The sequence below is a fragment of the Rhinatrema bivittatum genome, chromosome 8 (assembly GCF_901001135.1).
Source record: "Rhinatrema bivittatum chromosome 8, aRhiBiv1.1, whole genome shotgun sequence".
NCBI lineage: Eukaryota > Metazoa > Chordata > Amphibia > Gymnophiona > Rhinatrematidae > Rhinatrema > Rhinatrema bivittatum.
The window spans coordinates 168,964,890-168,989,557 of NC_042622.1; the positions used below are offsets into that span (position 1 = coordinate 168,964,890).

The 24,668-nt window shown below is 46.5% G+C and overlaps 1 protein-coding gene across 1 annotated transcript in view; it reads left to right on the forward strand.

The window, feature by feature from the left end:
• Nucleotides 1-15,518: 15,518 nt before the first annotated feature.
• ADORA2B (adenosine A2b receptor) overlaps nt 15,519-24,668 on the forward strand; it is a 68,106-nt gene continuing 58,956 nt past the window's right edge. The window contains exon 1 of the mRNA XM_029611270.1: nt 15,519-16,725. Coding sequence (XP_029467130.1) covers nt 16,400-16,725 — 326 coding nt within the window. The 5' untranslated portion in view covers nt 15,519-16,399. The remainder of the gene's footprint in view (nt 16,726-24,668) is intronic.

Below are 24,668 nucleotides of genomic sequence, written 5' to 3' on the forward strand. Positions count from 1 at the left end.
TACGCAGATGAAAAGAGTGGAAACTGGAAAAATGTAAATAAATGTTCTTGGCACAAGGTTTCACAAAAAGATTAGATACAAGGTGTTGATCTTCTTTTATAATTAAGATGTCAAGAAATTCAATTTTTTGGAAATCGTAATGTATAGTAAATTGTAAGTGGGTATCTAGTGAATTTAACCATTGTAAAAAAACCATGAGGGAAGACACATCAGAATTCCAAAGAAAAAAGACGTCATCGATGTAACGATGCCAATGTGCAGCATTACCAAATTCTGGTGCTCCATACAAAAACTTTGTTTCAAATGTTGCAACATATAAATCTGCAATACTGGGGGCCATGGTGGCCCCCATTGCAGTACCTTGTATCTGTTTATAAAAAGTGTCTTGAAAAATGAAATAATTTTCAGTAAGGGCCAATTGAGCTAACTTGAGAATAAATTCTGAAGGTATACGATGTGGTCTGGGTTTTTGTTCCAACGTGTCTAGCACTACTTGTAAGGCTGCTGTTTGTGGTATGTTGGTGTAGAGAGCTTGGATGTCTAGGGTGACCAAAATAGAATTCTTTACATGATGAATAGATTGTAGAATTTGTAACATATGTTTAGTATCTTTCAAAAAAGATGCTGTTTGGGGAATAAAAGGTTGCAAAAAAACATCCACAAATTTGGACAATGGTTCTAAAATGGAACCTACAATACTGACAATCGGCCGCCCTGGAGGATCAATAATGTTTTTATGAACCTTAGGTACCATGTAAAATGGTAGGTATTGTGGGAGTATCATTCATTAAAAATCTCCGTTCACATTGTGTGAGAAAACCTTGGATAACTGCCTCATCCAAAATCATAAATATTGTATCTTGCAATGTGGAAGTTGGGTCTTGCTGTAATGGAACATAACTGGAGGGATCACTGAGATGTGACACAACTTTTTGTATGTAATTTTCTTTGTTCATGAGGACAATGGCACCTCCCTTATCTACCTGTTTGATGATGATAGATTTCTCATCACGTAGAGATTTTAATGCCATATTTTCATCTTTAGATAAATTGTATCTTGGGGAGGATGACTGTTGTTCCAATACGGACAAATTGCCAAGAATCAAATCAATGAATGTTTTAATGGCAGGATCAATGGTGCCTGGTGGAAGCCATTGCGATTTGGGTGCCACAATTGAAAGATCACAACCTGTATCATGCTGTGAAAAATATAAGGCTACTTGTAATTTTCTAAAGAATTGATATAAATAACATCTGGTTTTGAACGGATCATATAGAAACATAGAAACATAGAAATGACGGCAGAAGAAGACCAAATGGCCCATCCAGTCTGCCCAGCAAGCTTCACACATTTTTTCTCTCATACTTATCTGTTTCTCTTAGCTCTTGGTTCTATTTCCCTTCCACCCCCACCTTTAATGTAGAGAGCAGTGATGGAGCTGCATCCAAGTGAAATATCTAGCTTGATTAGTTAGGGGTAGTTTAGTTCCATATCATCATAATGATGATATGGAACAAAAGAGAGAACCATTTGGGGAACTGAATTTTGTGTGACTGATGGTTGAAAACGCGATAGATTAATTACAATTGATTGCGATTCTGGGACCGTGTCCAAGGGCGCTGATCCATGTCTTGCCAGGAGGATTGCCGAGGATTGCGAAAAAAACGCCATCCTTGAGGACGGGAAGAAGTCCTGTAGTTGCCACGTCTATAATCAGATGATGCAGAGGGAGGGTAATTCGTTGGTATTGATTATTGTTCTTCTTCAGAGCTGGAAGTTGAATCATCAGAGGAACCCGCAAATGCTACTTTCCTGGGTTTATTGATGGTAGTTCTCCTCTGCCACGAATAGATGTTCCCCGAAGAATAATCTTTTTCATCATGTTTGAATTTGGCAACTTTACTGGACCGTAATTCATTTCTGAATTTCTCAACCGCTTGTTGATGTTCCTGTAATTTGGAATCAAATACCTAGAGAGATTCTTGTTGTTTTCATGATGACAATGCTGTATCACAAGTAAGTCGAATGGTGTTAGCTAGTTTACTGGTGGTTTCTACTAAGAGGAGCATAATATCCAAGGAACATCTATTTAATATTGCTAGCCAATGTTGTATGAATTCCTCATTTTCTGGGTATATAGACGGTTCAAGATTAATGCATAGTCCCCTTGGAATCATTTCAGACTTGATGTACTGTAATAAGGTTGCTGAATGTAATTCAGCCCTCACCAATCTCTGTTGTTCATTAGCTAATTCAGACCAGGATTTACTGGTTCCAACAGCAGAAGAGTTGTCAAACTCTTCTGCTGTCAGCCTTTTAAAGCCTCGGCTATGTGTTGTTCAGAATAACTGAACGTGCTTGCCCACATAGTGAATAACTGGGATCACAATGAACTCCAAAATAAATCAACACTCAATCACGTGAATCCCAATAATAGTCAATCTAGGTACTGTGGCAGAGTGCAAATATCATGAAAAGAATGCCAAAAGTACTACCAGTACATAAGATAGACACTTGTTATTAATGTTGACCAGTCATAATAGGCTTCATCGTACAAACCGAATTGCTAGATGATTGGCCTTATTTTTAATCATCAGTCAAATCCAAAATCATGGAGAAATTTTTTAGGATTTTTTCATTTGCAATGTGCAATGTCTCTATTATATGCTATTTTTGTGACTTATCTTATAAACATCGCTGATGGTATTAGGCTTGGAAGCCGTGAGTTATCAACACGCCCAACATGGGTCCATGTTTCGAATGCTGCCGTTCTTTGTCAAGGGCTCAAAAATCAGCGTCTAAGCGATAAAAACAATGTTATCTCAGAGAAATTATGAGGAATTACAGCTGTCTCAAAATTATTTATGGTGGGCAAACATATATGTAGTAAACAACACTTACTGTATTTGTAGTCCTTCGTGTTTGAAGAATTCATAACATGGCGTTTCCGTGTTTATTTCCTGTGACAGCACCAGAAATACTAACGTGATATATATATGCACGGATCCATCCTATCATTTTGATATAATTTGTACTCTGGTATCACAGTGTCCCATTAGTTATCCTTCTTCCACCAGATCTCTGAGATTTATTTATTTATTTATTTATTTATTTTAAATACTTATATTCCGCCACTCCCTAAAATCTGTTCCGCGCAGATTACAATAAAACAATCATAAAAGCAACGTAATACAATATTATACACACAACACTTAACATGAAAACAATATATGCACATCAATCCACCAAAAATGCCAATTACATCTACCTCTTCATCCAGTGCTATACACTCTAACTCTCCCATCTTATTTTGTAGACTTCTAGCATTTGTATACAGACATTTCAAAGTATGTTTTTTGTTTGTATTAACAACTTGCTCATCACTTGACAGGGGTAATTTGGAATCTTTCTGCACTTTACTTAAAGACACCTGCTCCACTTTGGCATTTATTGAAACCTCTCTACTGGGATGCCTTATTTTCCCTGTTCTCTTAGTATCCTTTAAAAATACATCATTCCGAACCATGCGCTCCTGAGCGACTGTCGGCTTTCATCCATCATCTAGTTTAAAAGTTGTGCTATCTCTTTTTTAAAGGTTAGTGCCAGCAGCCTGGTTCCACTCTGGTTAAGCCCCCCCCCCTTCCCCAAAATGAAGCCCAGTTCCTAACAAACCTAAAACCTGCTTCCCTGCACCATCGTCTCATCCATGCATTGAGACTCCAGAGCTCTGCCTGCCTCTGGGGTCCTGCACGTAGAACAGGGAGCACTTCTGCAAATGCTAGTCTGGAGGTTCTGGATTTCAGCTTTCTACCTAAAATCCTAAATTCAGGTTCCAGAACCTCCCTCCTACACTTTCCTATGTCATTGATTCCCACATGTACAAGACACTATCTATCGGGCCGATAAGAAAACTTTGCAGGGGAGCCGGCGAGCGGCCACTCTCCTGGGCCCACGATTCAGGAAGCCCAAGTATGCAAATTAGGGCCCGCGGTAAAAAGGAGGCACTAGAGACACTAGCGCGTCCCTAGCGCCCCTTTTTGACAGAAGCGGCAGCTGTCAGCGGGTTTGACAGCCGACGCTTAATTTTACCGGCGTCGGTTCTCGAACCCGCTGACAGCCACGGGTTCGGAAAAAGGACGCCGGCAAAACAGAGTGTCCATTTTCCAACCCGCGGGTCGCGGGCAGATTTTTTTTTTTAGATTTTTTTTTTTTTTATCTTTGGGGCCTCTGACTTAATATCGCTATGATATTAAGTCGGAGGATGTACAGAAAAGCAGTTTTTTCTGCTTTTCTGTACACTTTCCTGGTGCATGTTGCGGACGCTATTAGCTTCGGGGGGGGGGGGGGGGGGGGGTTGGATGTGCTTTTCCACGCGTTATTTTTACCCCTTACTGTATAAGGGGTAAAAATAGCGCGTCGAAAACGTGCGTCCAAATGGGGGCTAACAGTATGTGATTACGTGAGGTCCGCCACCTTCACACCAAGGAGGCAAGTTACCAAGCAATCCTCATGTCCACCAGCCATTGCATGATATTCTGATAAAAAAAATATGCCCTTATTAAAATTAGCTTTTTTGCATGCATTTACATGCATAAAATTTCCAAAAGCATTCAAAGCAGCTAATGCATAGGTAATCCTATGCTAATAAAATAACACAGCTTTTCTCAAAACAGCAAATTGCATTATTTTAATGAAAGCTCTGGAGTTTGTAGCTAACAGATCCCAGGGGCATGAGGAAGCTGAAGCAAGCTGCAATGTCCCTGGGATGCTTCTTAAAGGGCCTACAGTGACCCAAAAATACCCCCCTTCAGGTGCAAAACTACCTGTGGGGAGGCTGCTTAGTAGATCCTCACCCAGCAACCTGCTGCCTGTTGAGGTGGCACAGCCTTAAAAAAGGATTAAAAAAAAAAGGAAAATCTCAAGGCAATACCCCGCACCTTCCCAAATCCTTCCTCTGTTTAAAATAGGACCCCAACACAATTTCCCCCATTCAAACACCCCCACCTCCCCCAGTATCAACCCTCCCAACTCCCAGATTCCCCCAATATGAAACAAAATCCCTGATAATCTAGTGGCCCCACCCCCTTTCACAGAAAAGGAATCCCTGGTGGTCTACGAATCCCCCTCCCACCCCAGGACCCTTCCTTACCTGAGAGAAGGTGCCCCCTGGTGGTCCAGGCTGGTCCATGCCATTTTTCAGAATGGAGACCCAATGGCAGCCTTTGCCCATATCACATGATAGGGACCACAGCACTGTACAAAAGCACATAAAAGGCTGTCCCTGCTCAGTAGAGCTTACAATGTAATCTTGACAAACATACAAGTGAAAAACAAAAGAGGCTGTGGGAATGTCATTTATGAAGAAAGTGGTTAAAATAAGGCTGTAAACAGGATAATCTGGGGTCAAAAAAAGATGGGTTTTTAGACTATTTGAATAAGGTAAGAGAGAGAACATGACTCATCAGCTCAGGGGGTGTATTCCAAGCACACAGCGCAGCCAGGTGGAGAGCATGGGGTCGGGAGTGGGCAGTAGAGGAGAAGGGCACAGATAGGAGTGACTTGTCTGATGAGCGGAGTGAACAAGGGGGGGTGTAGAGAGAGATAAGAGAGGAGAGGTAGTGAGGGGCTGCAGAGTGAAAGCTCTTGTAGGTGAGTAAGAGGAGCTTGAACTGTATGCAGGAGGAATGGATAGAGAGCCAATGCAGTGATTTCAGAAGGGGGGATATATTAGGAATGTGCATTTGTTTGCGATGAAATAGGAAATAGAGACGATATTTCCTATTTCGTCGCATTTCAGTAGGGCGATGAAACAATATGAAAATCCATGAAATTTCGTGTGGTTTTCTTATCGTACTTTGGGGAAGGAGAAAGGGCACATTAAAAAAAACAAAACCCAAACCCTCCCCAACCCTTCAAATTTAATTAATTGCAACCCCCCACTCTCCTGACCCCCCACGACTTACCAAAAGTCCCTGGTGGTCCAGCAGGGGCCTGGAAGCAATCTCCCCCTCTCGGGCCGTCAGCCCGAGAGGGGGAGATTGCCCACACCATTTTGTAAAATCGATGGCCCGCACCATTTTGTAAAATGGCGCCAGCTGTCCATTGCTCCTACCATGTGACAGAGGCCAGCCAATAGCACCGATAGCCCCTGTCACAAGGTAAGGGCAAAGGGCCATCGGTGCCATTTTGATTACTGGCAGCCGATGGCCTGAGAGTGGGAGATCGCTCCCAGGACCCCCGCTGGACCACCTGGGACTTTCGGTAAGACTTGGGGGGTCGGTCAGGCAAGTTTTGGGGGGTCAGGAGGGTAGGGGTTGAAATTAATTAAATTTGAAGGATTGGGTGGGTTTGGGTTTTTTTTTCAACCCCCCCAGCTGCCCCCCCCCCCGGGTTTGGGGATTCGTTTCGGGGAGGGGGGGGGGCAGACGAAATAAAATCATCCCGAACTGCGGGAAAATGAAATTTCCCGCGGAGGACCGATAACGAAGGCTGAACCAAAAGGTTCGGCCGAATCACATCTCTAGGATATATAGGTTTAACAAAAGATAAGTTGCACAGCTGAATTTAGGATGGATTGTAGTGCAGAGAGATGGTTTTCCAGGAAACCTGTGAGGAGCAGGTTGCGATAATCTAAGTGGGAGGAGATGAGAAAGTGAGAAGGGTTGGAAAGTGAGGGGCGTCAAGATGACCTCAAGGTTATGGCTGAGGGACTGGGAGGATGATTGTGTTATCCATAGAAAGGGGAAATAGGGATTTGCGGGGGGAAATATGCGTTGTCCTGCCACCGCTACTTAATATCAGACAAGCAGGCTGAGATGTGGGACCGGATTCCTGCTGTAAAGTGGTAAATCTGGGAATCATCAGCATAAATTAGGTCTCTTGCTGAATAAACTCAGAAAAATCAAAGTTAATCTGGATAACTTTAGGACTGCTCCAGCGCATGACCAGATTTGTACTGAATATTGGCATTATCCAGCTAAGTCAGCCCCTGACTTATGTGGCCAAGTTTTATCCGGCTAAGTCAGGGGTGATGAATGCAGCTAGAATTTAAAACCTTGGTTTGTCAGCTGAGTACCGAACTTAACCAGACAAACCGTCTGACAATTGCCCCTATTTATTTTTAAATAACTTTTTTTCCACTTGGGTCTAATCAGTGTGTCCCAACCCTCTCTGGGAGGCACACCTAACCAATCTGCTTTTCAGGATATCTCCACTGCATGCCAATCTATCTCATGCATATTCATTGCTTCGATCCTGAAAACCTGGCTGGATAGGTGCACCTGCAGGAGAGGGTTGGGACAGGGTGGTGTCTGCTGAAATACTGCTTTAGCACAAGTACTATGAATAAAATAATAAATAGCTCGAACCCAGCAGCCAGCTGTTGGATAAATCCTCTTCTCCTTTGATTGCTTCTGGGTACCTTCCTCTCTGAGTCAGCAGCACCTCATCGTCCCTTCATTCTTTCTTATTCCCGCCCCATGTGTACAGGCCTCTGGATCTCTCATGCTGTGGCACCACAGGTGGCTGCGGTGGTGAAGCTGAGAGATATCACAGAGATAGAGCTACGGGGGGCTCCGACTCACTGCCCTAGGGCCCAGGTCTGGAATGCAATAACCCCAAGGAAGAAAGAAAGAAAATGCCAGTAAAGAGAGCAAAAGCTCAAGAAACTTGCCGAAAAGCACAGGATGCTTGCCAGCATAGGAATCCAACGACAGAAACTTCCTTTCTTCAGCCTTGCAGTCACATGACAAAGGGGCATATCTGGTCTCAAAAGTTCCTACGCAAAAAAAAAAAATAGACAAATAAATAAAATCTGCCCCCTGCTACTAAGATTCAGCAGAGGCAGGGGGGCAGGGGCACGAGGTGTGGTCATAGAAAAGCGATCCCCTCCGGTTTAATGACAGGATTTCATCTCCGGCCCTTTATATTCTGCTTCCCTGCCACCCCTCCCTTGGTTTTCAATCCCATCCCGGCCTCTCTTCCTTTGTCTTCCACACCAGCCCGAGGGTGTGGGCCGTCCAAACCCTCGGGACATCTCTTTATCGAGGGTCCCGGGAACATCTCCCACATCCACTTTATCGTCCTTGATTGCAACTCAAAATGCCCAGACCCATTACAGAAATCGCATTGTATTTATGTATTCATTTTGCTGCAAAAGCAAACAAACATTTTCCTCACGCCTGTATGAAAGCTACAAAATAATAATAATGATTATAAAAAAAAATGCAAAGTACAGCAGCGCTGTTAGCTGACTGCAGCCTCGGAGCCCACAGTACCCAGTGCTCCGGACCGTACACTGACTGCCCGTCCCCTCAAAGCTCCCTGCATTGCCTTCAGGTTGCTACATGACCAGGGCCCGGCCCATCCGGAGGGTCTCTTGTCTCCATACAACTCCTTTCACAGTCTAAGATCAAAAAAAAAAGCTCCCTGCAGCTAAATGAATCCAAAAGCATGCAGGGTCTGTCACTCTCCCCTCACCGAGGGACTGTTCTGCCCCCCCCCCCCCCCTCTCCAAAAGAGATGCAGTGCAAATTAGGCAAGGTGCAGAGAAAGGAAACAAAACTGGCAGCGGAGTGGAGAAAGGCCGAGCCAGTCCGAGCAGCCTGCCTTGGGGTGTGGGGCAGGGGCTTGCAGGGGAGGGTTGGAAGGGAGGGGGGGGGGGGTCCTACTACCCCCAGCCTCTCAGGGTCAGTGATGTTAGCGAGTAGAGGACTGGGGTTTTTAGAACATAAGAACATGCCATACTGGGTCAGACCAAGGGTCCATCAAGCCCAGCATCCTGTTTCCAACAGTGGCCAATCCAGGCCATAAGAATCTGGCAAGTACCCAAAAGCTAAGTCTATTCCATGTTACCGTTGCTAGTAATAGCAGTGGCTATTTTCTAAGTCAACTTAATTAATAGCAGGTAATGGACTTCTCCTCCAAGAACTTATCCAATCCTTTTTTAAACACAGCTATACTAACTGCACTAACCACATCCTCTGGCAACAAATTCCAGAGTTGAATTGTGCGTTGAGTGAAAAAGAACTTTCTCCGATTAGTTTTAAATGTGCCCCATGCTAACTTCATGGAGTGCCCCCTAGTCTTTCTATTATCCGAAAGAGTAAATAACCGATTCACATCTACCCGTTCTAGACCTCTCATGATTTTAAACACCTCTATCATATCCCCCCTCAGTCGTCTCTTCTCCAAGCTGAAAAGTCCTAACCTCTTTAGTCTTTCCTCATAGGGGAGCTGTTCCATTCCCCTTATCATTTTGGTTGCCCTTCTCTGTATCTTCTCCATCGCAACTATATCTTTTTTGAGATGCGGCAACCAGAATTGTACACAGTATTCAAGGTGGAGTCTCACCATGGAGCGATACAGAGGCATTATGACATTTTCTGTTTTATTCACCATTCCCTTTCTAATAATTCCCAACATTCTGTTTGCTTTTTTGACTGCTGCAGCACAATGAGCTGATGATTTCAATGTGTTATCCACTGTGATGCCTAGATCTCTTTCTTGGGTTGTAGCACCTAATATGGAACCTAACATTGTGTAACTATAGCATGGGTTATTTTTCCCTATATGCATCACCTTGCACTTATCCACATTAAATTTCATCTGCCATTTTGATGCCCAATTTTCCAGTCTCACAAGATCTTCCTGCAATTTATCACAATCTGCTTGTGATTTAACTACTCTGAACAATTTTGCATCATCTGCAAATTTGATTACCTCACTCGTCGTATTTCTTTCCAGATCATTTATAAATATATTGAAAAGTAAGGGTCCCAATACAGATCCCTGAGGCACTCCACTGCCCACTCCCTTCCACTGAGAAAATTGCCCATTTAATCCTACTCTCTGTTTCCTGTCTTTTAGCCAGTTTGCAATCCACAAAAGGACATCGCCACCTATCCCATGACTTTTTACTTTTCCTAGAAGCCTCTCATGAGGAACTTTGTCAAATGCCTTCTGAAAATCCAAGTATACTACATCTACCGGTTCACCTTTATCCACATGTTTATTAACTCCTTCAAAAAACGTGAAGCAGATTTGTGAGGCAAGACTTGCCTTGGGTAAAGCCATGTTGACTTTGTTCCATTAAACCATGTCTTTCTATATGTTCTGTGATTTTGATGTTTAGAACACTTTCCACTATTTTTCCTGGCACTGAAGTCAGGCTAACTGGTCTGTAGTTTCCCGGATCGCCCCTGGAGCCCTTTTTAAATATTGGGGTTCATTAGCTATCCTCCAGTCTTCAGGTACAATGGATGATTTTAATGATAGGTTACAAATTTTTACTAATAGGTCTGAAATTTCATTTTTTAGTTCCTTCAGAACTCAGAGGTGTATACCATCCGGTCCAGGTGATTTACTACTCTTCAGTTTGTCAATCAGGTCTACCACACCTTCTAGGTTCTAGGGATGTGAATCGGGCTTCGGACGATTGAAAATATCGGACGATATTTTCAAAATCATCAGAAATCGGGGACTCCCCAAAAACGATAAGAAAAACCCCACAATATTGATCGTGGGGGTTCTCTTATCGTTTTGGGGGAGGGCGGGAAAAATGGCACACAAAAATAACCGGCCCCTGTCACACTGGATGGCCCGCACCATTTTTAAAAATGGCGCGGGCCATCCAGTGCTCCTACCATGTGACAGGGGCCGGCCAATGGCACGGATACCCTGTCACATGGTAAGGGCAAAGGGCCATCGGCGCCATTTTGATTAGTGGCAGCCGACGGCCCGGGAGATCGCTTCCGGGACCCCCAGTGGACCACCAGGTACCTGTAAAATGTTTTTGGGGGGGTCGGGAGGGTGGGGGAAGCAAAGGGTTTAGTTTTAGAGGGTCAGGGTGGATTTTTTGTTTATCGGCTCGGGCCGCAATGGCCTTATCTTCTCTAAGTGCCCCTTTAACCCCTCGATCATCTAACGGTCCAACTGACTCCCTCACAGGATTTCTGCTTCGAATATATTTTAAAAAGTTTTTACTGTGAGTTTTTGCCTCTACGGCCAACTTCTTTTCAAATTCTCTCTTAGCCTGTCTTATCAATGTCTTACATTTAACTTGCCATCGTTTATGCATTATCCTATTTTCTTCTGTTGGATCCTTCTTCCAATTTTTGAATGAAGATCTTTTGGCTAAAATATCTTCTTTCACCTCCCCTTGTAACCATGCCGGTAATCGTTTTGCCTTCTTTCCACCTTTCTTAATGTGTGGAATACATATGGACTGTGCTTCTAGAATGGTATTTTTTAATAATGACCATGCCTCTTGCTCATTTTTTACTTTTGTAGCTGCTCCTTTCAGTTTTTTTCTAACAATTTTTCTCATTTTATCAGTTTCCCTTTTGAAAGTTTAGCACGAGAGCGTGGATTTGCATACTGTTCCTCTTCCAGTCATTAATTCAAATTTGATCATATTATGATCACTATTGCCAAGCGGCCCCACCACTGTTACCTCTCTCACCAAGTCTTGTGCTCCACTGAGAATTAGATCTAAAATTGCTCCCTCTCTCGTCGTTATCTCTCTAGCATGTCCCGATGATACATTTACCCAGTCAATATTGGGGTAATTGAATCTCCCATTATTACCGCACTACCAATTTGGTTAGCTTCCCTAATTTCTCTTAGCATTTCACTGTCCATCTCACCATCTTGACCAGGTGGATGGTAGTATACTCCTATCACTATAGTCTTCCCTGACACACAAGGGATTTCTACCCATAAAGATTCAATTTTGTATTTAGTCTCAAGCAGGATGTTTATCCTGTTGGACTCTATGCCATCCCGGACATAAAGCGCCACACCATCTCCCGGGTGCTCCTCTCTGTCATTGCGATATAATTTGTACCCTGATATAGCACTGTCCCATTGGTTATCCTCTTTCCACCATGTCTCTGAGATGCCAATTAAGTCTATGTCATCATTCATTGCTATACATTCTAATTCTCCCATCTTACTTCTTAGACTTCTGGCATTAGCATGCAAACATTTCAAAGTTTGTTTTTTGTTTGTATTTTCATTCTGCTTTTTTTTTTTTTTTAATTCTTTATTTTCAATTTTCCAACTAATACCATACAATAAATATTATTTATCAGACAACAACATGGGAGAGATGACGAAAAAGATGAAGAAAAACATCTTAGGAGCATCTTAAGAAGAAAAAACAAAAAAAACATTGCTAAGTACAAATGAAAACACTCTAGCTCTCCGTAAACCAAATCTTTGTTTTTAACTGGGCACAGGGGAAGATGTGGGCATTCTAGTTTGCTCAAGAAATCCTTTTAACTGATCTGGATCAACAAATAAGTATAAATCATTCTGTCTCTTTATCATACATTTGCAGGGAAACTTTAACACAAAAGTGTATCCTAATGAAAGGATCTCCTGGCGATAGGCCAGGAATGCCTTCCTTCTAATTTGTGTTGCAATAGCCAAATCAGGAAAAATTGTAACTGGCTTCTCATGAAACATGGACCCAAAAAACAGCAGGGTAGGCAATCCAGTGAAACCTGCTTGTTGTTTCTCATGAAACATGACAGGATACTTACTGAAGTTCTTTTCATGATTAAATTTATATCAGATATTGCATAAAAGGACACCAATATATTACTCCAAGAGATAATATTCACAGAGGAATCCTCCAAAAAATTTGAAAGATTGCCCTGGAACATTTCCCTCCTTTCAACATTTCGGGATTTCGGAAGAAAATAATAAGTATTTATTGTAGGTGCTTGATCCACTGAAAAACCAAGATTCTCCATCAGAAATTTTTTTAAGGTAATAATAGGATTTTCACCAAGAATCCTAGGAAAATTCAAAAACCTAAGATTAAAACGTTTAGAGTTGTTCTCTAACATTCTCTAACCGGCTCATGAGCAATGGAACCCAGATCCTCTCTAAATACTTCACAAGCATCAGTACTTTCATAACAGCTCAACTAGCACTAGCACGGACTTTTAGGTCTTAGTTTCTTAACTTACTACCCTTTTAAGCCTTCTTTCCAGCTGTTCTAAGCTTCCAAGTTTTGCAGTCCTTGTTAAATGTAACTTTGTTTTTCTCCTGATTATAATAAGTTGTTTATGTTTACTGTTTATGTCCCTGTTCGATGTAAACCGACCTGATAAGGTATTTAACTTTGAAGGTCGGTATAGAAAAATGCTAAATAAATTTCTATACGTCTATGCAGAATTTCTTTATCTTTTACTACTGCAGCTTTAAATTCAAGATTTTTCTTTTCCTGTGTCTCAAGATATTTAACCTTATCATTTGTATCATTTATCTGCTTTTGTATATCAATAAATTCCTGTTGTTTACTCTGGGAAATTAAATCCGCTTTCCTCTCTAGGGTTTTGATATTAACTGGCATGCCCGCCATCAAATCCCATAGTGTGTCCATAGTCACCGTTGATGGTCGAATTGGGACATCTATCAACTCTGAAACTGGCGGAATAGTTTGTATTTCCGCTTGAAATATTCCTTTTGTGCCTCCATTTAGATCTAAGGAGGCAGATGGATCAATTTCAATACTCGGGCTATGCTGACAGGGTTGGGAACCACCCGCCACAGGCTCCAGTTCTTCACAAACAGTTTCAGAGGGACCTTCCTTCAATCTCTGAAGTGGCGGAAGCCCTATATTGGGACTAAAGGAAGCCTCCTCTGCAGGCACATGAGATTCTCCCTGCTCTCGTGGCTCACCAGAATCTTCAGCTCCTTTGTTTAACGGCTTAGGGGTGAGCATAAAGTTCGTAATTTCCTGCTGAATGGGAGATGGAAGCGAGAGGGTAGGGAAAACTCTAACTTTCCCCTTCCTCTTCGGAGGCATAATGCCTGTCCTCAACCGCAGGATCAAACAAACCTTAACTCCACACAGCTAGAGTTTATATAAATCTAAAACTGATGACCCGGAGATGGGAGAGTTTCAAAAGGAGAAATGCATAGAGGACTTACTTGGTTCTTTTCAGTCAGGGTGAATCACCGGCGAAGCCTGGCAAAGCCCGCTGTGCGCGCGCCCCTTTAGCCTGCGCGGCTTCAGCGGCGCGCCGGCTCTGCTGCGCACCACAGACTGGCCACTTTTATGGCCAGTTCCGGTCCCGCCTCGTTCTGCCTCTGGCAGCACAAGTCCCTCCAGGTGCATCGGGGTAAGTCCTTCCTGGCGTGATGTTGAAACAAACTCCTCTCTCTCCCAGCTCGCCCTCGGAGAGTGGAGTGCTGGTTGGCCGCTCTTATGGCCAGTTCTGGTCCCGCCTCGTCTGCCTCTGGCAGTGCAAGTCCCTCCAGGTGCGTTGGGGTAAGTCCTTCCCGGCGTGATGTTGAAACAAACTCCTCTCTCTTCCAGCTCGCCCTCCTTCTGCTTTTTAATTGATAGGGATAAGTTAGAATTTTTTAGTTCAGGTGAGTTTTTAGTTACAGGCACTTGGACTACTTTTCTTATTATTGGATCCTCTCTGTCAGGATGCCCTAATTCTAATGCATCATTAGTATCCTTTGAAGATACCTCTCTCTGAACCATGCACTACTGAGTGACTGTCAGCTTTTCCCTTTGTTCTAGTTTAAAAGCTGCTCTTCTCCTTTTTAAAGGTTAGTGCCAGCAGTCTGGTTCCACCCTGGTTAAGGTGGAGCCCATCCCTTTGGAAGAGACTCCCCCTTCCCCAAAAGGTTCCCCAGTTCCTAACAAAACTGAATCCCTCTTCCTTGCACCATCCTCTCATCCATGCATTGAGACTCCGGAGCTCTGCCTGCCTCTGGTGACCTGCGCATGGAACAGGGAGCATTTCAGAGAATGCTACCCTGGAGGTTCTGGATTTTTAGCTTTCTACCTAAGAGCCTAAATTTGGCTTCCAGAACCTCCCTCCCACATTTTCCTATGTAGTTGGTGCCCACATGTACCACGACAGCCGGCTCCTCCCCAGCACTGTCTAAAATCCTATCTAGGTGATGCGTGAGGTCCGCCACCTTCGCACCAGGTAGGCAAGTTACCAGGCGATCCTCACGCCCACCAGCCACCCAGCTGTCTACATTCCTAATAATCGAATCACCAGCCTTGGCTCTGGTGCCAGTAAAAAGGGGGTGCTTGGCGCTGCCATTGATGGCCTGGGGGGAGGGGGGGCTTGTATGGAAATATGTGGTCCCCAGACCATAGGGGGAGGGGAGGCAGAGCAGTTACTTTCGGCCAGGGGCAGGTGAGGTGGCAGCGCGCTGCAGGGAGGGCACCCCCTCACCTGGGGGCTTCCCACCTGGGTGCCGGCTCTGCACCTGACTCTGTGGCCTATTTAGGAAATGGTTTATTTCAGTCTCGTTAAAGGCCGGGGCTGTTCTCAGCCGCTGAATAAAGTTGCATTGGCTGAAGAATGAAGCGGCGCCTTTACTAGCATGGCCTGGGAGAAGAGAGAAGACTGCCCTCCCCCACCCCCCTAAGACTAGGGGGGTGGGGGAGGGCAGTCCGTGAAGCTGGCAGGCAGCAGATATAAAACACATGGCAGAAAGTGATAGTGGGGCAAAGCAGCAATCAGGCTGGTGCAGGAGGATGTAGTCAGGGCATGCGGCACAAAGGGTGTTTTAAAGAAGTTTGGGCAAGCTCCTGCAGTAAAAGCCACTGCATATCCCTGGGTATTGGATCTACTGTTTGGGACCCCGATTTGCTACTGTTGGAGGCAGGATGCTGGGCTGGATGGACTTTTGTCTGCCTCACAGGCTCTAGGCAGGCATCAAGCCAAGCCAGTGTGCTTTGCTCCCTTTATTTCTGCCGTCCGGCTAGCAAGAGGAGGAGGACTTCAAGTCCCAGAATGCAGCGGGCCCGCCGGCTGGGCTGCGGCTCGGGGCAGAGCCTTCCCGCAGCGAGCGCTAGGCGGCGCACTGGGGCCCAGGAGGAGCGAGGCGTTCCCCCGAGGCTATAAAGTGGAGCGGCGCCGGAGTGGCTCCCGATGCCGCGGGAAGGAGAGTGCCCGGGGCCAGGTGGATGCGGCTTCAGGAGATCCGAAGCAGAGAGGGGGAGGGCTCCTCCTCCACCCCCCCCCCCCCCCACGGGAGCGGCAAAGTTCATTCGGCGGCTGCGCCGGTTTCCCCACCCTCGCCGCTCTCCTCCTCATTTGCTGCCTTCGCGAGGCCGGAGGGACCCAGCGCGCGGCTTTCTCGGCGGCTCAGAAGTTGCAAACTTTTTTTGCGCCTTGTGCTTCTCTATTTTGGAAGTAAGCGCGGGGAGGGGGGTTCCTGAAGCTCGGAGAGAGGGAGCTTGGGGGGGGGTCCCACATGGAGTGGATTGTGCGGGGCATTGCACGCTGACTTTTTAAAAGCCGCTCCCGCAAGGAGCAAGTCGTCCCCCGGGCTCCGAAGGGACGATGCCTTTCTCCTGAGCCTTCCGGGGGCCCGGGATCCTGGGATGTGCCCCTTCCTCAAGCCCTGGAAATGACCGTGAGTCCGGTCTACATCTCGCTGGAGGTGATCATCGCCGTGCTCTCCATCCTGGGCAACGTCCTGGTCTGCTGGGCTGTGGCCCTCAACAGCACCCTGAAGAATGCCACCAACTATTTCCTGGTGTCGCTGGCCGTGGCGGACATCGCCGTGGGCTTGCTGGCCATCCCCTTCGCCATCACCATCAGCATCGGCTTCCAGACGGACTTCCACAGCTGCCTCTTCTTCGCCTGCTTCGTGCTGGTGCTGACCCAGAGCTCCATCTTCAGTCTGCTGGCGGTGGCCATCGACCGCTACCTGGCCATTAAAATCCCACTCCGGTAAGTGTGGGGGGGAAGCTGTCAGGACAGGGTCAACATGTGGTCATGCTCTCCCCCAGCAGGAGCCTGCGCCACAGGGGGGGGGGGGGGGGGGCGTCACTTTAGCAGGAGTGGGACTTGGCGTCTCCCTGTGAACTCTCCGTGACTTTTGGTACCTTCCCTGGTTTTGCCATCAGAAACCCCCCAAAGCCCGGTGTTACACTTTCAATGCCTTAAAATCTCGTCCCTCGGCTGGGGACTTTTACTGTCTGAAGGGATTCACACCCGGAACGCAGTTGGTAGGGAGCGACGCAGCTTTATATCGGGGGCAGCCTTAGAGCACCAGACGACATGGCCCGCGTGCGGGGGCTGCTTTCGTTCTGTCGTTCCCAGCTTTCCGTGCAATCCACCCCGGAGGGGGCTGCGCGCGGAAGGCGAGGCTGGTGGTGTCTGGAGAGCAAAACCTAAGCTGACGATGCGATTTATTCCCGTACAAAAAGGAAGCCAGCAGGCGGTAACTCTCACCTTTCCCAGTTTATTCCTACAGGAGCCGACTTGGTAACTTCCTGAGAGTAATCGCGGCTTTCTGGAGAACTTGGAAAGGGCCCACTAGCTAGACCTTTTTATTAATACTCCGAAAGTGTCTTCTAGGACTCCCAGCAAGGCGCCCGAGACCCGTGAGAGCGTTTCTGGTTGAATTATTCCACTGACTTCGTTAATTGCGTGCGGTTTTGAAGTCTCAGAGCTGCGGGGAGCCGTGGGCAGCTTGTGCTGGCCCCTGAAACCGGGGTGAAGGGAGCTCTCGGGGCCAAGCCTGGAGCGGAGCTTTACTGTCCAAAGGGGACCCCCCCCCACGAGGTCTGGGAGTTGGGAGGCACCCTGAGCACTCTCACCCCTGCACATATTAGATAAGGACCTCGCTGTTTGCCAGTCGGCAGACCTAAATGGGGGCGAAACTGACTCTAGGCTAAGGGTTTCACCCCCCAAAGCAAACCTGCAGCACTGAACACAGCCCGTTAGGAAGGACAGGTCCCCCTAATCAGGGCTCGGTTGCTAAGGCATTGAAAAAAAGAGACTTTTACAGATATTCAGTTCAAATAATAGGAATTATTTCCTTAAAAAGAATACAGTGGGATACTAAACAGATGCATTTTGTAAATAGGTCGTAAGGGTATAATTTAGCAGTCTGGGAGCCACCAACAGCTGGCCCAATTGGCTAGCACTCCGAGGACCCATAGAAAGCAACTGCACCGAGGCTGGAGGCGAAGGCTGCAGGGTCCTGAGGAAAGTGGACGGGCTCAGGTGATCCTTAGGTGAAGCCGGAGATCAGGAAGGGTTTGGGTTCTGGGGGTCTCACTGCTTTCCCACGGCGCTGCTGGAAAGCGCTGGGATCTTTAACTGGAGAGAAAAGCCCCCCCCCCCGATTCTCCTGCCGCCTGCTCCCTTCCCAGATAGTCAGAAAATCCAATTGTGCAGATCCCACCTCTGATTCTTTCTCCGGAGGACCTTCGGGCAGTGAAGTCAATAAGTAAGTGACTTTGTAAGATTAGCGTCGCAGGTTTTCTCATTGTATTATGCGATTTAGGTAACGGGGCCACGCAAATTATCTTGAAGGTGCACAGGAAGATAAAATACGATCTGTGTTTGCACTGTAGGGAGGGGCACTTTACTGTCTTCACTTTATCTCACTGTGAAAGGCGCGGATTCCCCTGCAGACTCCTCTCTGAGCTCCAAGTTCTTTAACATCCAGATAAATTAATCTGCTCTCTTACTTTACAGTGTGTAAGTAACTACAGAGCAGAGGAGGGGCTTTCCCCCTCCTACCTAAGGGTTTCACTCAGGCACAGGGCGTGCAGCTTCTGTTTGGGGTGTGGCACAGGACTTCCTGCGTTACACACACACACACACACCCACCCACCCCTCTGTTTATTACTCTAAAGCTCTCAAACTTTGCCATATACCCAGAGGCCAAGTTTAGAAGGATCTTGTCATACAGAAACAAACTGGCATCCACGACTTGCTACCCACCTCGAAATAGAGCCGACATTTTTTCAATTAACTAACTTCATATATTTGGAACTAGGCTGGCAGAGCTCTGCTCCCTTCATTTATTTAATTTATTCGAACTTATCCAACTCGAGGTGCATTCAATATAAGAAAACATAAAGAATGAGAGATTCCATCAGCTGGACATCAACATGCAAAGACCAGGCAGCAGGAGCAGCCCTTCCCATCCCATCCCAGTGCAATGGAGCAAGGCTAATCTAGAGAACCAGAAACTTCTCAGTCAGACTGAACGGAGACCCAGATAAGTCTGTTTGCTTTTTGGAGCCTCCATGATATTTGGCTTTGAGGGAGGTAAAACTGATTCTAGGCAGTAAAAGCCTGGAGAAGAGGTCCATGAGCATAGAAAGTGCTGCACTGGGTGGGAGCAAAGGTCCAAGCCCAGCACCCTTGCCCGCGACAGTGGCCAGCCAGGCTGACACTGGGACGTACCCAATCACCTTCCAGATGCAGTCCCTGAGTCTGTCTAGCTCATAAATATTAATGGGGTTGTTTTTCAGAAAGTTGTCCAAACCTTTTCTAACCCAGATTTGCTATTAACTTTGACCACATCCTCAGGCAATAAATTCCACAGCTTAATTATGCGTTAACTGTGAAAATACTTTGCTTTCCTTTAAATCTGCCACCAGCTGGTTTTATGGATTGTTCCCTAGTTCTAGTACTATTTAAAGAGGTAAATAGCCACTCTCTTCCCTCTTTACCTGTCCACCCCACTCATGATTTTATAAACCTCCATCATATCCCCTCAATCCTCTGTTTAGCCTTTCTCCATTCCTTTGATCACGTTTGCTGCCTTTCTCTGGACACTTTCTAGCTCCACTATATCTCTTGGAACTTGCAACCAAACTCCGTGTAGTCTCCCCATAGATACAGGCATTATATTTTCACTTGTGTTCTCTGTTCCTTTCCAAATAATCTAACTATAAAAGAGAAGTTGCAATTTGAGCTCCACCCTCTCTCCCTGGTTCTCCAGCTCTGTCCCTCTCTGTATGCAAGGAGCCGTCTAACCTTTCGCTCCCCTCCCCTGGCTCCTATAGGTCAAACAGGAGGAGGAGGGTGGCCTTGCAGTGCCGCCAGTGCACCCTCCCTCTTCCCCTGTCAGGGCTTGAATGGCAAATTTTGAACCCCCTGGTTTGAAATTCAAAGCAGGACACTCTGGGCCCTGGCAGGGGAGGAGGAAGGATGCACTGAAGGTACTGCAAGGCCTCCACCCTCCTCCTCTTTCTGTTTCTTAAATAGGAGCTGCTGAGTGAGGGGGCTGGGGGGGGGGGGGGGGGGAAGGCAGGGAGAGTATGAACTGGAGATTGTGGGCTGGGGGAAGAGAATGAACCTATTGGGGGGAGGGAGCCAGAGATGTGTGGGGTTTATGAACTAGGGTAAGGGAGGGGTTTGGGGGAGGAGAAAACCTGGGTGAGTGAGGAGTTTCTGGGGGAACCAGGGAAAGGGAGGGGAGGAGGGAGTGAACCAGGGTGAAGAGTGGGTGGGGAAGGAATGAAAAGAGGGATAGTGGGGGGGGGGGGGGGAGGAGTGAGTGAACCAGAGGCAGTAGAGAGAGTAAGTGAACTGGGGATGGGGGTAAATGAACTGGGGTAAATGAGGGGTTTGTGATGGTGGGGGGTGATAGTAAACCAGGGTGAGTGAGGGGTTTGGGGGAGGAAAGAAGGGGTAACTAGGAAGAGGGATGGAGGGGAACCTTTGGATAGAAGTGAAAGTGGGAGAGTGAGGGGATGAAAGGGAGATAGGATGGGCTGAGATTCTATCGCTGGTTTCAGTTACGCACTTCCTCCGCCTCACTGTCTCTCCCTATTCTTGGATGGGCTTTCACCACTATCTCCTAATATTTTATGTGCTGTGCACAGAGTCAGGCCTTTCAACATATTGTGCACAATTAATCCAAGGCCCATTTCTTAATACAGAATCCAGCATCGCGTACCTGTAATTGGGATTTTTTTTTCCTGCCTGCATTCTTCACACTTGTCCATATTAAATTTAATCTGCCCTTAGGTACCCAGTTTCTAGTCTGGCGAGGTCCTTCTGCAGTTCTCCAGTTTATTTGTGTTTTAGCTACTGTGAATGTTTGTCTCATCTGCAGATCTGATCAGTTCAGTTGTTGCTTCCTTTTCCACAGAATAATTTAAAAACAGATCCCTGCAGCACTTTATTTTCCTCTTTCCACTGGGAAAACTGAACGTTTAGTCCTACTCTGCTTTTTATCGTTTAACCAGTAACCATGAGTCTGCAGTGAGACACTGCATGATATACAGTCCAGTTACAGGCTGCGTTACACGGGTGGCATGGATAGAGGTGGTTTTCAAAGATGTAAATTACACAGAAAATACGTATGTCAGACAGATGGTAAGACACAGAGAGAGGTTGAATTTGTGCTACTTCATTCCCTTTTGAATGTCTGAAAAGTTGGAAAGAGTTGGGATGCAGGATGGAGAGCTGAGAGGTTGTGCTTGGTAATGTTTGCCTCTTTAGAATGTTTATAATAAAACCGAGGGGCGCAGCTCACGTGGAGACTGTTACGCTTCCATCTCCCGTCCTCCCTCTGCAGGGGCGGTATGCACTGCAAGCACTCGCTACACCCCTGACCTTGGCAGGGGAAGGGGGACCCTTAGGTTGCATCAAGGGCCATTGTGTGGTGATGGTCCATGTGCAGTATCTTTCACTTGTGAATTTTCCTGTTCTGGAGAGGGAAATCATCCAGTTGAGGAATTGCAATCTGAGTGCGCGCGTGTGGAAGGAGAGGATTGGTTGGGAACATTGGAAGCCCTTCCCGGTGGAAATATTTCTTTGGGGAAAAATGACAGCATGATGAGGGAGAGATGCAAAAGAGTCCCAGCTCTGTGGAGCTTACGGTCTTAAGAGCAAGAAAGGAGACCATTCCTCACAGCACTTAAAGCCAAAAACTGCAAGAGCCATTAGAAAGAAGCAAGGTTGGGTCAGATCATGCAATGTTTTCCCCTTCATCCCTAGTAGACAACACACTCTTCCAGTCTGTTCCTGGGATTGGTGTGGATCTGAGACCTTTTGGAGAAAAAACATGCACTGCATAAGTGGATAGTTTGGGCTGCTTGCTCCCTTACCCTCACTGTGTACATTTAAGCAATAAATCAATGCTTTGGTGATTGCAGAGCTGCATCATGCCAGAGGTGCAGACAACATAAATAGTGGCTTGTGAGTCTGCACAGTGCTGATGTGATTAGCAGTGGTACTGGAGGTCTGGATGGATTTCTGGCTTCAGTGTCGCTGAACCTCGAAGCAGGAAATGCTACAGCTGGGGACTAGGAGACTAGTTTGGCAGGGCAAAATCTTACTGGATGGGTGCTCCAGCCATGAAGCAGTAAAATCAATCCATGTTTGCTCCCAGTGCTAATTAAATCCAGCTTCAATCCTTTATTCCAATCACATTCTTGCTTAAGAGAGGGCCATTAGCAGAAATATTATTTTTTTCTTTTTATGCAGAAGAGCGGAGCAGTACAGGTGAACAATGTCTGAGTTAAAGCTGTATTAAAGGGAAACAAAAGGATTTTCATATTTGTGGAAATATGGGCAAAAAGCTGGATATTTAAATAACTAGTGAATATTTTAAGACTCCCACGCACAGTTTAAACCATTCCGGCTTTTACTGTCAGCATAGGTATCCTGCACCTGAACATCTAAGGGTCTCTTTCATAAGTTAAATTGAGAGACACCTGTTTTTATTTATTTAATTTTAATTCAGTGGAACTGGAATGACTCAAACGGCTGGGAGTCCTTACATGGGGCTCTGAAAATGCTTCCAGAAAACGAGGATACCCTGCAGGCAGGTACTGTCTTGTTTCTGAAGCTTTCACTCCTGTTGCAGAGCAGGTGACCCTGTCTCCCCTTGGCCCTTCTGAGAGCCAAGGAGGCTGTGGTCCTTGCGGAAACATTTTCTCCCCTCAAAGGGGCAGCTTGAATAAAATATTTCCGTCCGTAATACCTGCTAGGCAAGCAGGGCAATGCTCATTGTCCTGCCAGGTTCCCCTGTGAGAAGCGCATCGAGAAACATTTTTCAGAGTGGGAGTGGCTCTGGATTATCCCGTGTTCACACCGCATGCCATGCTCTAAGGCTGAATCGGGGGGGGGGGGGGAGGCTGGACAGGTTGCACGATTTCCCACGGATACAGTCCTCCAGACCACCCCTCCCCACGGCAAATGAACTGCCCGCCCGCTCTCTCCACTACACAGAAGGGTCCCAAATTTGCCCCTCCTGAAATCTGGCTGCCTTATGCTATCCTCACCTCACCTGCAAATGTTCAGACACAAAAGTTATTGTTACGGGAAAAGAGAAGTCCATGAGGAGAGGGCAGCACCCATGATTGTTTGCACCAGGGTGGCAGAACAGAACCAGCCCTGATATAACATTGCTTTAAACCTGGGTAAGCAGCCTCAATGCCCGTCCCCCCCTCCCCCGACCATTCTGCTCCAAAGAACTGACCCAGTGACTGGATGATGACCCAAATGTATTCAGGATACTGATTAGATCAAGGAGACACTTATTAAAATAAGCAAGGAGAGTCACTTTGTGCTTGTGAAAAATAAAATTCTTTGCTTATTCCCACTCTGAACTTAAAGAGCAGCATTTATCACATTGCTGAACTGTAACGTTCCAGTGGCTTACAGCATAGCTGGATGTTCACAGGCACATAAAATGACAGCAGATTGGACCTGAAGAACAATCTTCTCTCTGCCTGATTTATTTCCTGCTGTAATAGACAGACCCCAGCTGATATCTCTAGCTTTCCCATGTCTTCCTTGCCTCTATCACTACAGATAATCTGTACTTATCCCAGGCTTTACCCCTCACTCCCCCACAGATAAGGATCCTCTGTGCTTATCCCAGGCTTTACCCCTCACTCCCCCACAGATAAGGATCCTCTGTGCTTATCCCAGGCTTTACCCCCTCACTCCCCCACAGCTAAGGATCCTCTGTGCTTATCCCAGGCTTTACCCCTCACTCCCCCACAGCTAAGGCTCCTCTGTGCTTATCCCAGGCTTTACCCCTCACTCCCCCACAGCTAAGGCTCCTCTGTGCTTATCCCAGGCTTTACCCCTCACTCCCCCACAGCTAAGGCTCCTCTGCTTATCCCAGGCTTTACCCCTCACTCCCCCACAGCTAAGGCTCCTCTGTGCTTATCCCAGGCTTTACCCCTCACTCCCCCACAGCTAAGGCTCTTCTGTGCTTATCCCAGGCTTTACCCCTCCCCCACAGCTAAGGCTCTTCTGTGCTTATTCCAGGCTTTACCCCTCACTCCCCAGAGCTAAGGATCCTCTGTGCTTATCCCAGGCTTTACCCCTCACTCCCTCCAGTTAAGGATCCTCTGTGCTTATCCCAGGCTTTACCCCTCATTCCCCCATAGCTAAGGATCCCCTGTACTTATCCCAGGCTTTACCCCTCACTCCCTCATAGCTAAGGATCCTCTGTGCTTATCCCAGGCTTTACCCCTCACTCCCCACAGCTAAGGATCCTCTGTGCTTATCCCAGGCTTTACCTCTCACTCCCCCACAGCTAAGGATCCTCTGTGCTTATCCCAGGCTTTACCTCTCACTCCCCCACAGCTAAGGATCCTCTGTGCTTATCCCAGGCTTTACCCCTCACTCCCCACAGCTAAGGATCCTCTGTGCTTATCCCAGGCTCTACCCCTTACTCCCCAGAGCTAAGGATTCTCTGTGCTTATCCCATGCTTTACCTCTCACGCCCCCACAGCTAAGGATCCTGTGTGCTTATCCCAGGCTTTACCCTCACTCCCCCACAGCTAAGGATCCTCTGTGCTTATCCCAGGCTTTACCCCTCACTCCCTCTAGTTAAGGATCCTCTGTATTTTACCAGGCTTTCTTGAATTTGGTTACTGTTGTTTTTTTTACCTCCAGCT